At 44.1% G+C, this 15252-nt stretch overlaps 1 protein-coding gene and 1 long non-coding RNA gene across 2 annotated transcripts in view; one reads left to right on the forward strand and one right to left on the reverse strand.

Annotated features, from left to right (window-relative positions):
• The window catches only part of Kiaa0040 (KIAA0040 ortholog), a 31119-nt gene extending 21282 nt beyond the window's left edge, over positions 1-9837 (forward strand). Inside the window, exon 2 of the mRNA XM_029538241.1 lies at positions 9327-9837. Coding sequence (XP_029394101.1) covers positions 9455-9754 — 300 coding nt within the window. The 5' untranslated portion in view covers positions 9327-9454 and the 3' untranslated portion in view covers positions 9755-9837. The remainder of the gene's footprint in view (positions 1-9326) is intronic.
• LOC115064015 lies at positions 9031-12523 on the reverse strand. Its single transcript, XR_003843852.1, has 3 exons — positions 12467-12523; positions 11695-11802; positions 9031-9620 (listed from the first exon to the last, which is right to left on the reverse strand). It is a non-coding gene; the product is annotated as an uncharacterized LOC115064015 (long non-coding RNA).
• Between the last annotated feature and the right edge of the window lie 2729 nt (positions 12524-15252).

The following is a 15252-nucleotide window of genomic DNA, read 5'->3' on the forward strand; positions in this document are numbered from 1 at the left end:
TGATTCTCACCTTTGGCACACGTGCTACCTCCCGCATTCCTGGACACCCTATTCTGTGCTTGCTGCTTCTGCCTTCTTGGGGGGGGGGTGTCCTTGTCCATACATAGATCCTTGTCATCCCTTGCGTCACGTCTGCAGCGACCACTGTAATCACTTCATTTATAGAAGTGAGGACACATTTGGGTTTAATCTCCGCTTCCTTGTCTATTGTCCTCTCCTGTAGAGAATAAGTTGCTTAGCTGCCTCTCTCTTGTTCATGGGCCTATCAGCAGTGCCTAAGATGCAAACTGGCATGTGCAAGCAGCTGATTAAATGCTCTGGTAGAAGTAAAAGAGGATGAGAAGAGGAGATGAAGGGTAATGTGACATGGAGGTGACAAAGCAGACTTGGGTACCACTCCACACAGTCAAGTGAGTCTATAGAGAGGATAAAGTGATAGACTTCTGTCTCGAAGTGATGTCCATTCACATTTCTGGACTCATTGGTTAGGAAAACAGCAGTGAGTGAGATGTTCAGAGAGAGCCTTCGTGCTCCAGGAAAGCTAGAGAGAGGAAGAGTGTCTCCTTTAGAGGCATATCAAAATTATGACATTGGAAACACACTAAAATTTTAAAAAGGCAAACCAAATCATCATTAGCGAAGGAGCTGGGGGCCATTTACTTTAGCCAGCAAGCCTTTCTGTCCGAGGTCAAATCCTCATATTTATTGCCTAGCTAGACTCTGAGACACTCTCTCAACTGGTACAGCTATCTCTAACAACACTCTATGACTGTCAGTTCCATTTTACAAGGGAGAATATTGAGCCCCAAAGAAAGAGACCGGGGGGGGGGGGAACATGTGCTACACTTGTGGGAGAGCCAGAATTCAGACCAGGATATCTGGTCTGAGAACCACCTCTCTAAGGCACTGAGGTGACCCATTCTTGGGTCAAAGTAGCTACCAAGGAGCACTGTAGAACTCATCCTATGTGTGTTGTAAGCGGTATCAATGTAAGCTTGCTCATTAGCTATCTGGGGTGGGTGTACTGGTTGGTTTTGTGTATCAATTTGACATAAGCTGGACTTATCACAGAGAAAGGAGCTTCAGTTGAGGAAATTCCTCCATGAGATTCAGCTGTAAGGCATTTTCTCAATTAGTGATCCAGGGTGAAGGGCCCATTGTGGTTGGTGCTGTCCCTGTAGTCCCGGGTTCTATAAGAGAGCAAGCTGAGCAAGCCAGGGGAAGCAAGCCAGTAAGTAACACCCCTCCATGGCCTCTGCATCAGCTTCTGCTTCCTGACCTGCTTGAGTTCCAGTCCTGACTTCCTTTGGTGATGAACAGCAGTGTGGAAGTGTAAGCTGAAGAAACCCTTTCCTCCCCAACTTGCTTCTTGGTCATGATGCTTTGTGTAGGAATAGAAACCCTGACTCATACAGTGAGACAAGCTAACTGCTGCTATGGGGGGAAAAGAGAAAACTGAACTCAGTATCTGCCCATGACAAAGGTGTATTCACCAACATTTGAGTTCTGCCCCATACCAATTCAGAGACTTCTTTATCTCTGTGGACCCTGGGCTAGTGCAGTTCTTCCCTGGCCATATGAGTAAGCAGAACAGAGGGGACCTTGCATTTACAAAATACCACCCAGGTGCCAATGTTTAAGGACTTCTTTGGAGAAAGTCAAAAGAAGTGAACTGAAAGAAGGTGAACTGAGAACAGGAAAGTACTGGTCCTGGTCCTGACTGCGTTAGGGGTTTGCTAGGGGTTTACCTCCAGCAAAATACACTCTAGACTTCTCACTAACAAACTAAAGGAGTCACACCAGCAGCCCACCTCAAGGGTCTTCTAATCCAGGAAGTGCATTATAATAAAGCAGCTTTTGACTATCGTCCTAGTTAGGGTTTTACTGCTGTGAACAGACACCATGACCAAGACAACTCTTATAAGGACAACATTTATCTGAGGCTGGCCTACAGTTTCAGAGGTTCAGTCCATTCACATAAAGGCAGTATACAGGCAGGCCTGGTACAGGAGGAACTGAGAGTTCTACATTGTTATCTGAAGTCCACTAGGGGAAGACTGGCTTCCAGGCAGCTAGGACAAGGGTATCAAAGCCCACACCCACAGTGACACATTTTCTCCAAACACAGCCACACCTCCTGATAGTGCCACTTCCTGAGTCAATCATATTCAAACAACCACAGTTATTTTTAAGAGCCCTAGGTACCTTGAGCATTTCAATATTGATGATCAATTTGTATTTTTGTTCAAAATTGTAAGCATAATTGCAGCATTGATTCTAGAGAGAAATACAATCTATTTTCTTTCAACAATCAAATTTTAGTCATATATCATATATGTGTGCTTAGGGCAAGAATGAGCCTCCGCCTTGTATTATAACTAGTTAAATGAACCAGTTAGTTAAACTGGAGAAATATGCTTACTTTTATAATGTCCAGAGCTGGGTTTCAGAAGCAAATATAATGTTCTGCAAGCAGATTATTTGCCGCCCGCGATCCAGCAGGAGTACACATTCATTATAGTCTCTCCCTGCCTAAAACCCCAAGGTCACACAGCACTCGCCAGGCCTGAGCACAGCCACGTAGCGGCTTTCGGCTCTCAGGGATTTGCTTCTCCCTCTCTGCAGAACAAGTCACGCCTGTGCACTGACTCCCCTGGGTCTCAAAGCCTGATAGTAAGGCTTGAGCCTGCAAATGTCTAGTCACTTTTCTGAAGCCTCACCTATGAGCTCAATAGTCCTCCAAACACGTTCTTCAGGTGACCTTTGTCTCTCCTGTCTCTGGATGCCAGAGTCTAGAACTAAAGCCACAGACCTGCAGGCTGCGGGCAGGCAGAAAAGCTGTTCACGAAAGCACCCTTTAACTTGACGGGGTTGAGGGGATCTTTTTACATCATTTGTGTATTTATAAATGTCCACCTCTTTGCTTCCTTTCAAATTCATGGCCTCTCTTTTCATTAATTGTTTTCATACATATATATGTATAATGTATATACATAAATATTCCTAAATATCTAAGAACAACATGCTCAGTGTGTATAATGTTATTTGTATGTATGTGTTCAGGGATGAGCAAGTGGCATTGGATAATCAGTTGATGTGCTCTTCCCAGGGGAAGACTGTGTCTCCGGCTCTTAGCACCCCTTGGTCATCTATAATTCTTTGTGTACAGTTGAGCTCTTGTGGTCTTCCCCCCTCCATTTTAGGGTGTCTTGTGTCATCATCCTTGTTCAGATCATGTTTACACAGTCATGTTGATAAGACTTGTGCGTGCAGCTTCTGACATCCCTAAGGACACCATCTCACAGCAAACTGTCTGGTCCTCTGGCTCTTACAACCTTTCCACCACCGCTTCTACAATAATCCCTGAGCCTTAGGTGTAGGAGTGGTACTGTAGATGTATTCATTGGAACTGGGCTCCACAACTCTACATTTGGAATAGGTTGTGGTCTTCTGTAATGTCTCCACCTGTTGCAAAGAGCAGGGCTTGTTTGCTTGCTTGTTTTTATTGAGGGTGAGAACTACACTTCCCTGTGGGTATAAGGACAAATGATTCTAATACAGTTAATGTTGAATGGGGGCTGGTTGAGATTATGTGGAAATAAAAGAAAAACATAAAACCTCTACAGAAGCAGGTTGTTCTTCTACCAGAGCGATGAAGGACACCAGTCTGTCCTTGGGAATGGAGACCCGGTGAGTATGGTGCAGGGGGTTGGAATTTTACAAATGGGGATTTTGAAAATGGAAGATTCCATCTTCAAGTCAGTTCCCCAGTAGTCGCAAAGGGATGATTTCCAAAGAAGGTTGATGTGTTGGCTTTCTCAAGAAGGGTTGCTCTTCTGAAGAAAAGGGAAAGTCCTTAGTTTAGGGGGCAACACTATCCTTTGGTCTCCCTTGTCAAGATCTTCCCAGATCCAGGCAGCTCATAGGAGTTATTTGTAAACTTTCCTGTCCAGTGTTTCTTGACCCTCTTAAAGCTATTGGGCCATTGACTTTTCTATTAAGAATTATTAGTAAAGTAGCACTTGTAGGTTCCTCTGCAAAATCTGTGACTTTACTAGCTCTGGGTAGTTAGCTAGGTTTCCGATCCCAGGCATGGCTTTCCTCCTGTTGCGTGGGCTTTAAGTCCAATTTAGCAAACTGTTGGTTAGCACCAAGGTGTGTGTGTCACTACTGCACTTTTAGGGTTAGTATGCTGATCATGCATGTTATCAAGCATTATGCTGCTCATTGTTGTGGTTCATAGGGATCATAGCTGGATAAAGCTGTTGGTTGTGTTGCCTACTTCCTTTGGAATATTCTTTTGGAACTGTCATGCATATGGAAAACTACTAACTATAAGGAAAAATTAAATTATGAACTTTACAGGTAATAATAAAACAGGTAGTAATAAAACTGGACAAGATCATATTGAGTGAGGTAACCCAGGTATAGGAAGACAAATGTCACATGTTTTCTCTCATCTGAGGCTCCTAGCTCCACATCTTCAGATATGAGTACATATCCTAGAGTGACTGCAGAAACCTCAAAGTTAAAAATGGGACCATTTCTGTGGTGGGAGCAATAAAAAGGGGAATATCAGGGTACAAATAAATGATCTGGTGGTGGAAAGAGAAAAAATGGAGGGAGTGCTAATTAGGGATGGGGAGGAAGATCAATATAGAGGGAGGGTAAAATAATAATGACAATGTCTGAAAATGTCACAAGTGATCTTACTAGTAACAATCTACAAAAAACCCATAATACATAAACCTGTGTACAAATATGCATTTATAGTTCAAATGAAAATTTTCCATCTGGATTGACAATGCTCCCTCAAAGAGCCAAAGACCACCTAACAAAAACCCCAATACCAGGCATTAAAAGCCCTCTTTTGAGCTGTTGGTCAAAGCTGTGCAAGAGACTCGTAAGACATATAAATTATCACTCTTGCCCTTGGTTACCTCTCAGAGCTTTAAGGTTAATCCCTATTGCTGAAGACACCATGCACTTTAGACACAGAATCCAGAAGCCCCTGAGCTGGAGTTGAATTGAAAGATTCCTCCCTGAGGAAGGTAGGGTTTTTGTTTATTTGTTTGTTTGGTTGGTTGGTTGGTTGTTTTTTTTTTTTTTTTCAACACAAGATTTTTCCATGTAGCCTTGGCTGTCCTGGATCTTCCTCTGTAGTCCAGGCTGGCCTTGAACTCTCAGAGATCCACCTGGCTCTGCTTCCTGAGTGCTAGAATTAAAGTCACCACTATCACCCGTCTGGAGTGGTAGTTATTTAGCAGTGAGGACTAGGCTGAGAAGTAAGGGGTGAGAATCAAAAGCTCAAGGCTAGAATGAATCCATTGTCTTATGGATCCTATCTGCATATTTTATAGTTCAGAGAGTGCATGAAATAGACAGGGCCATTTTGATCCTTACAACATCATAGAGATGCTGATAAACTTCATTCTTGTAGTTAAGGTTCAGGTATGTGCTACAGTCAGACAGGTTCTTCCAAGGCTCAGACCCAGGTCCTATGGCTCTTGTAGCACTGCTCTGTTCCACTGCCTCATACCCAGGCAGCCAGAAGCCTGTGGAGAAACAGCAGTGAAGGAATGACTCTTTCTCCAACTACATACTACAGAGGATTGTAGAGGTCAATAATATCTTGTTTCTAGGGAAGGTAGCTTTCCCCATTCTCTCTTTCAAACCTACAGCCTCAAGCACAGCCACAGAGAGTGATCGGCACCTATTGCTTATGAGACTAGATGAAGGACATTTCTGTGTCAGAGATACTTGAAGGCAACAAAGGGATAAGGTCTTCCCAGAGTACATTCAGCCCACCCCATGTGACTTCTTTTGCGTACTATCCCATGGAAGCCCTAACTTTTCATTCATACCACTAAGGAGATATTTGATTGTTTCCTGAAAATGCTAATAACACAAAGCTCATAAATACTAATGAAACGCTATAGATTAGCAGAGCTCAGCAAGTAACCTAGGGAGCCTAGACAAGAATTTGTAGATTAAAAAATATAAAGAATACTTTTTAATCGAATTTCCTCCAGACTGGGTTCCCAGATGTTAATGAGTACTCTCTCTGGCTGTGGAGAGAGCTGACTCTAATAAGTACCTTTAAGAATGCAGAAGTGAATTATTGACTTAGTTTTAGTTGAAAAGAAATCTATTTATTCAAAGGCTATTTTAGGTGCCTTGGGATGGACGTGTTTAAGACAAAGGTGGGAGGGTAGGGGAGCCTGGGACATTGTGATAAACACATAATTCAAATGCATGCCTCTATTTCAGCCAACTAAGCAATCTACGTTGGAATGTGCTTATTATATTTGTCTTTTATGACACAACCTTCAATAATAATAATTGCTCTGGACTCTAAAAGCTGGTGTCAGAAATTATAACTTTATTATTCATTGCTGAATCCCCTATACCCTGCACAGACTCTGGCACAAATCAAATGTCCAATAAATGTTTGCTAAATGGATAAAGAACTTTCTTAAAATATTTTCCAGAGCTTTTGAGATCTGTGATCTTTTCCTAAATGTCAGCTCAGATCATGGTGACCGTTACAAAGCTCCCATATAAGACCCATCTCCACCCCAGCCACCAATCACCCTTCTCATTCATCTTCCAGACTCCTCTTCTCCCACCCTGAGCTTCAAGCTCATTGGAAGGCACTATGTTGCCCCATTCCTGTCCTAGGCATTGTTCTGCATGAGATGTTTAAATATCTCATTATTTTTTCCCAAAGTTCTCTATCAAAAGCCTATTTCTCTTTAAAGGAATGGCCAAAAGCCGCCCTAATAGACTCCAGGAGCTCAGTCTCCTTCTTCCCCCTGATTCCCTTCTCCTGCCTGCAGAACACACCTACTGTAGAACAGTGTGCTGTTGGTATCACTGAATGTGAATCTCAGGTACGGTGCCAGGAGCCCTTTGTCCCAATATGGCTGTCCTCCCAATCAAGTGAGAGGATGCCACCTGAATCTTCCCACAACAACAGAATGGGAACTTGCTCCAAGTGAACCAAAAATACTGTTACATAAGACTGAGGCAAAGCAAGGGGTCATGGCTAGAAAGTTGGGAAATTCAAAGAAGAAAAAGTCCTTATGTGGGGGATGGGTCCTATGGAGTCCTAGCTGCACCTATGGTTATTTTTCTCTTCAGAGAGCCTGGAATCTTGGTATTGGAATGGGGTGCAGGCAGATCCATGTCATGGGGTATCTCCAATTCTCCCAGGGGCCTAGGCCACACTTCCAGTAAGAGGACATGTCCCCCCAGAGCACACTCTTTGTTACCATGTTGAATGTTTGTTTGGGCTTGGCTTTTCTGTAAGTGTCCGCTGATGAAGGAGTTGTGTTTTGTTCTGTTCCTTTTGGGAAGAGTCTCATAATGAGACGTCGGTCTCTTTGCAGACTCTGCTCTAACATAGACTGGGATCAACCCTTGAATCAGTCTGTGGAATAGCCAATGGCTGTAAGATTCTGCGAATCCTGGGCTGCTTGCCAAAAAAATGGGTTAATTCTGTACAAAGAACTAGGAGGCCCAGAGTAATACCTGTGAACAGTTCACACATGGAGATATGGAGCCAAACTCCCTAAAATGAGTGAGTCCAGCCCTACTACTCACATGTCTTGTGACTTGTGCTTCCATTTTTAGCTGAAGGATGGAGAACAATAGCATCTACTGAATGAGTCAGTGGGTGTTGAGTGACTTACTAAGTAGAAAGTGCCTAGAACGGTGCCTGGCATATAATAAGTGCTCTGAAAACATAGGCTAAAACCATCATTGTACTTTTATAGCATTGCTTTAGTTCCTGTGAACCAAGGGGTACAGTGCTAGGTGCCAATCTGTGCAGCTACAAAGACTGTGCAAATAATACCATTAGGATTGGAGCCACACATCAGCAGACCAGGCCAGATGGAGCTGAGTTGGACATATGGCCACTGAGTATATGGGACAATTATCAGGCATGTAATTCAAGGAACTAGACCTCAGCTAGGACAACCTCTAGGGCACCATGTAACCTACCACTGTATCTGGAACACAGCTCTCACCTCCAGGCAATAGAATTAAATAGGAACTAATCTGGAATTCTGAGCCCAGGATATACACACAGGCCTCTTGGTCCAAAGTTCACAGCACTATGCTACTGCTCACTCGGGAGCCTGTAGATGGATGATTGTAAGTTCAAGCCTACCCTGTAGACCCTGTTGGTGAGAAAGTACCAAGTGCTACGATATAATTCACATCATTCTCACTGTCTGGTTGTCAGCATCCATGGGAGAATGCTGGGTTCATTATCCAAAACTCTGGCTGCTCACTGAAACTCGGTGCAACCTCAGACATCCTGCTTCCCCACAGTAGACCTCGTATTTGTCACTTTTAAGTAAAACAGCTGGCCAGAAATCTCCAGCCAGAATATTGGTTACTCTCTCTATTTGAGTCCAAGGTAGGTAATGTGTTACACAGCGAGAGATTTCTTAAATTTTTCTGAATCATGTTTGTTCCTGAAGTCATCTTTGAACACAAGGATTGCAGGATTCACAGGGCTTTACACCTGAGAGTATGTATGTATGGAGACGTGGAGGGGTGACAGAAGAGAAGATACTTGTACAAGAATATGAGGATGCCCACTGTCCACTGATGGACAGTGGTAGGTTTCTTTCCCCTGAGATAAAACAAAACGGGTAGAAAAGGGACTGGGAAGGTTTGCTTTGGAAGTAGCCAATGAGGTGACCACGAGAGAGAAGGTAGAAAGCAGAGAGGACCAGATACAGAGTGAAGTGTAAGAGGGTGGGGGAGAGAGTGTTGGGAAGAGAGCCAGCACCCAATGAGGGTGGCAGGCATGTGACAAGATGAGGACTGATAACTGATAACCTCTTAGCCACGAAAAGGCCATCTCATCTTGTATTTAAGCTTTAGTGAATACCAAAAATCATAAGCTGTGTTCCTAGGGTCTCAGACAAGGGGCTACCATATAGGAAATACGTGTTTATTACCTGTCTGGTGAGCTAGGCAGAGCACAGGAGAAGAATTAACCAAAAAGCACATGCTATACACACTGGTTAATTTATTCAACAACTGCTGATTACCTTGCGTGTAGCGGGTCTGACATAGTAGTAACTCTTTTATTCTAAGCCCAATATCATGTGTGTACATAATGAGAATGGGTTAAAGGTTATTGATTCATTGTGTACACTTTGTATATTGAGTGTTAATACGATTTCAGAAAACTCTGCAACTCATTGATTCCTTCTCCTTTCTAAGCATAAAGCCACGGACACTATGAAAATAGATAGACCATCGCTACTGCAGTTCTCTTGAATTGTCCATTTTACCTTCTTCAGGTACTCCTGGTGGCATGCCCAAACGTGAAGCTGAAAGAAACATAAATTCCAAGTGTCTAACACTGTGTTCTGTGAAGATGGCTTGTTAGATAATTAAGGATCCTCTGGCCCCACACTAGGCCAGCACCATGGAGAGAAACAGTTCTTTCTTCGACTCTGTCTGGGAAACCATCCGGATCAGGCACGAAAGAGGCGTCTTCAACACCGTCTGCCTGACTGTGCTCCTGGGGTTACCCCTGGTGGTGGTCCTCACCCTCTTCTTCGTCTGTTGCCATTGCTGCTGTAGCCGGCCACCTAAGAGCAACCAACAGCCAGACCAGAACAAAAAGAAACAGAAAAAGAAGAAGAAAAAGAAAGATGAAGACCTCTGGATCTCCGCTCAGCCCAAGCTCCTCCAGATGGAGAAGAGGCCATCGCTGCTTGTCTAGTGAGCCAGGAAGCAGCATGTCCTCCCCTTGGAGCCAAGCCGCCTTCCAGCCACAGAGACTTAGAGGAGCCTTTAACGTGATGCATTCACTCCCGCAGATCACTCAAGCAAGGGACAAATTTCAGACTAAGCATCCCGGTGGATGGGGGCATGTGACAATTCTTATACTGTCTTGGCAGCTATGTGCTCACTGTCAGTGCCCCACGCATGGATGGCAGTTTCTGGTATACTCTAGCACAAAAGCACAGAAAGTATGTACACATGCATCTTAGATGGCTTTCAACTCTGTTTGTATCGTATGTATGCACATTTGGATAACAGGTACATGGGACAGGATATTCTACTTATCACATGGCCATGTAATATATATATATATATTGCTCAAATATACATACTTGCAGAAATGTCTTATGGGAAGATATGTCCAGATTTAGGCACATGTATACAATTAAGTAGCCATGATGCAAGGCCCTATGCACTGTCTGTATATCATTCAGGTTGGAGGTGGGTGCTTCCTATTCTTATACCTACATAGTGTTTTACTGGAAATACATTTGGACATTCTAAGAACCTGGTACAGTCCCCACTTCAGTATATATTGATTCAGACGTAGCTAGTGGTTTCTATATGGTTCTGACCTTTAGCCTGTACCTAAAAGTTTAAAGTATGGCTCCAGATACACTCAAAGCTCTTTGCTTGCAATTCACGACAAGGTCCTCATTACCTCTAACAGGTGTTTAATGTGGCCCAAGACCTCTCGGGGACATTATCCCATAACTACTCAGCAAGGTGCCCTTTTCTAAGCAGTGATGAACAGCTCTTGGCAGTGACTGTGAGAAAGCTATGGAAACCCACATGTTCACTTCACTGGATTGCAGGTGTGTACCCATGAGGTGTGTATAGAGATAGAAAGAGTCAGGAGATGCCTCGCAGGAGCCAGCTAGAATCCATGTGACCAAGGCCTTTCAGGAAGAACACAAGTAAGATCATCCCAAGTCCAGTCTCATAACCAGCACACATATACACATACACATGCGCATGCGCATGCATACACAACACAACACATACCAGAAGCAACTCCCTGTGTTGGTAGCAGTGTATAATGTGTTACCGGTGGGAAGTAGAAGCCATAGTTTAAGTGGAAGTTAAAAATGTAAAGATATCTGTTGCTATTTACGTTGATGCTCAGGCAAATGTCTTGTATACAGTAGGTACTCATAACTGTGGATATATATGCAATGATGCTAAGGGTAAACTTGTAATACCTCACAATTCCCCCTGAGTGACCTACTCTTTTAAGACACCCCATTAACTGCTACAGAAGATGAGGCAAGGCATTGAGGCAAGGCAAGGTTGATTGACATATGTGCCCTGTGCTACCTGAAGCCATGCCACTTTCTGAGTGGAGGAGAGCCTTTCCTCCGCAGCCAAAGACTAAGAAAACAAATTGCTTGGCATTTTGATTGTACTGTGGCCATGTTACAAAGGTGTAGAATTCCAAGCTTGGAAATGATTATACTCCAACAGTTCATTTGCACATCTACTGGGGAGCTCTATAAATATTGTCCCTGTAGAGGCCATTATAGACAGTAGAAAAAAAAATCACTAATTAGTGACATAGCCAAATTATGACATTATAGCAGCAAGAAAAAAAATTCCCGAAATTGATGAGACTGTATGAATGGAAACTTGTACTCTACTTGTTCAGCTGGGCTACCTGGTACTCAGGGCTCTACTCCAGATGTGCTCCAGGCCCTTGGAGGGTAGCTACCTAATAGACCTGGGTCTTCTAATAGACAGAGCAGTCACATTCCCTCGCTCATCCTACATGACCTCAATGTCACTAGGCGCTCAAGCCTTCCGCCCTCAGGCCTCTTTGACCAAAGCCACACTTTCTGATTCTCTGCCTCCTTGTCACATAGGGAGCTGGTTGTGGATTACCTGGCTGTCCTCCACATGCCACAGAATGACCAGTCTTCTCCCCTTCTCTGCCACTTGGTTCCCACCAGATGTCCTTCCTGCTTCTCTCAGTCTCCCTAAGACGGAAGACTTGGGGGTAGAGGTGGAGACACAGCAGAAATGGGATGTCAGATACAGTCTGCAAGGCTGGATCACCGGGATCAGGGACCATACAAATTACATGGTTTCCGTGACAACTGACTGCCAGTTTGAATTAAGACAGCAGTCAACTGTCCCTGATTGCCATAACAAAGCCCCTGTCTCTGGGCACAGTGTGCCTACTGCTTTCTCGTCAAATAGACTTGAGCCAGTTCCTGACACAAAACATCCAGAAAGGCAGGCAGTTCCCAGTTGTCCAGGAATCCCAACCCTGACTGGATCACTGCTTCCTGTCACAGATTGTCCGACAGCCTTTATAAAGCACTTAGGTGTAGCCGGGCGTAGTGGCACATGCCTTTAATCCCAGCACTCGGGAGGCAGAGCCAGGAGGATTTCTGAGTTTGAGGCCAGCCTGGTCCACAAAGTGAGTTCCAGGACAGCCAGGGCTATACAGAGAAACCCTGTCTTGAAAACCCAAATAAATAAATAAATAAATAAATAAATAAATAAAATAATAAAAATTAAAAAAATAGAAATAAAAAAACAAAACAAAGCACTTAGGACGATGCAGGGCCTGTGATGTGATAGGCCCTCATATAGACGCCAGGGAGCAAAAGCCCAAAGTATTGCTTGGTGCCCTGTCTCCCTGCCTCACCCTGACAATTCTTCTCATATTACGGCTTCTCCTTGCATCATACCAATTCATTCCTTTATGATCCGACACTGTTTCCCTTGGTCTATCCCAGAGTTGCCACGGATACCGTCCTAAGGTAAGGTGCTTGGGACCTGTGCCTACTTGATCCATCTGGGGACAGTAAGTCAATGGAGAGCCTAAGAGGCCTCAGGGGGCTGGAGGAATGGTTCAGCAGTTAAGAGCACTTGTTGCTTTTGTAAAAGACCCAGGTGCCAGACATGCATGTAGTACACATGTATACATGTAGGCAAACCACTCATACACATAAAATAAATTTCTTTTAAAAATGTAAAAAGAAGCCGGGCAGTGGTGACACATGCCTTTAATCCCAGCGCTTGGGAGGCAGAGGCAGGCAGATTTCTGAGTTCGAGGCCAGCCTGGTCTACAAAGTGAGTTCCAGGACAGCCAGGGCTACACAGAGGAAACCCTGTCTCGAAAAAAAAAAAATTAAAAAAACAATGCATAAAGAAGAGACCTTCTCAACTGGCATGGGCTTGGGCATGGGGGTTGTCCCCACCCATACTGGACTTCTGACCTGCCTTGGTCACACTCAGAAACAGTCAGAGGGGTCTTTATCCAGTGTTCAGTAGACTTTTTTGATTTCTTGGGAAGAGGAAAAAGAACAGGAAGATGTAAAGAAAAGTCAGTCACTTTTTCAAGAATATATAAATGATCGAGGCTGTATAGCATTTGTCAGAGTTTTGTTTTCGGTAAAATTCAAATATATATAAAAGTTTATTTAAATAAATGTTTTGAAAATGAAATCCTCCTTTCATGTTGGCTTGAGTCATGCTTACCACTGAGATATTATTTTCATACAGGATTGACAGATGCAGACGCTCTCCTTGCCTGGTCACTGGCCTAGAATCTCAGGTCTGAGGACCAGGAATGTGGCATCTCTCCCTTCTATGCAAAGCAGACGACTTTGGAAGCTGAACTGACCGTCAGTGGCTGCAGAAAACATACTGATATTCCCTGGTGACACATAGAAAACATCTCTCCAGTGAAGTCAGTGTCTTTCATAGGAAAAGGAAGAAATCGCCTTTGGGTTAATTTGGTGCCAAGAATTAAAGGGACACAGATACCTGTGTCTATGTGCATGTATTTACATAAGCACATACATCCTTTTGCTAAGTCAACCACAACTTTGCCCTAGTTATAAAATGAAGTGACTTGGATGCTCTTGATTCCTCTCCCAACAATGCGGGCCAACAGAAACAAGATGGTGAAATGTTCCCTACTGGCACTGCCCAATCTGGTACTATTAGCCACATGTGGCTTAGTTCATTAAAATTAAATTAGATGAAAAGTCCAGAGCTCAATTAGGCCAGTCATATTTCAAACACTCAATAGCCACCCTATGGCTAGGAACACCACCCCGAATGGCATAGGCTAGCATCTTGTGGAAAGAGCAATTCAGTGTTAGTGAACAGCTGCGTTGTTTAACGGAAGCTTGAGAAGGAAGACCCACGGCGCAGCTGCACACTTCCTGTCTTGCCCAAGGCAGGCTGTTTCACAGTTTTCAGCTGATCCTTCAGCCTTTCTCCTATCACTACACAGCCATAACAACCAGGAGGCACAGTATTTTCATTCAGCCTGCTATTCAAGTCCCCAGGATATTGCAAAAGTTTCCGATGCAGAGGAGGGGCCGCTCAGAGGGCCATAGCGCAACTCCCAGGCACCTCACAGGCTCCCCACCCTTTCAGGTCCATCAGCTCTTCCTGCCCTGGCTCACCCACACTCTGGAGCATAAGGACAGAGTTGCACAATGCAATCATCCATTAGCATTCTCAGCTCACTGGAGTACTCTGCTGGCTGCTTGCCCTTTGCCCTTAAGATTATTCTTGAATTCAAAGTCACGGGCATACAAGATTGAGCAGCAGAAGCAACAAAACTCCCTTTGGACAACTTACTGTATCTGTCATAGGTTCAGTTTATTGAACTGTCTTCAGATTCCCATGGGGCCAAGCATCACGATTTATTCAGTAATGGCAGGGCGTACATATCAAAGAATTTTAGCTCTTTCGAGGTGCCAAGTCCACTGAGCCCATACCATAGAACTTGTCCTGAGGGGTCACAACCGGCCTAAAGGTGCAAACCACAACCATATAATGTGTTTATCGCTTTCCCAGAGGGACACACACACCAAGACTGCCATCAAGTCAGGCTGGCAAAGAGTTGCACTGAGTGAGCGGAGAGAGGAGACCACCATTGGCAAAATAGACGAGAGTCCCTGGGCACCAAGGGCTCGAGCTCAGGACTAGGGCTGTCCAGATCCTGAGACCCACACCAGTTCTCACCGGTCATGTAATTTATGCCTGTAATGTTACCTCCATATTAAAACTTATCTTCAAAATTTAAATGTAGAAATACATTTAAAAAAAAAAAAAGCTTAGCACTGAGCCTGGCTTAGGGAAAGTGTTCGAGTTAAGTGTCGTTAATGAAGGAAAACCATGGTTTGGGTTCTAGAAATCAAAGGAGAAACTTCTGGAGGAAGGCGTGGAATTACCCACACTCCAGCGGCCTCCTTGTCTTCCACTAGCCTTTCTCTTCTCTTCCATCCATGAGCCGTCATAATCCTCTTGACTATTCACAGAAAACCAGCCTTACAACTGGCTATTCATACGCTCCTAGTGAGGAAAAAGAAGATGCAAAAGTTTCGAATGCTGTATAAAGCCTTAAGATCCAAACAAGCGACCTTACCACCTCAGAGGGCCTGGCAGCCCCTTAGAAGCATTCATTATCAC

The sequence above is a fragment of the Mus pahari genome, chromosome 5, assembly GCF_900095145.1.
Source record: "Mus pahari chromosome 5, PAHARI_EIJ_v1.1, whole genome shotgun sequence".
NCBI classification, from domain to species: domain Eukaryota; kingdom Metazoa; phylum Chordata; class Mammalia; order Rodentia; family Muridae; genus Mus; species Mus pahari.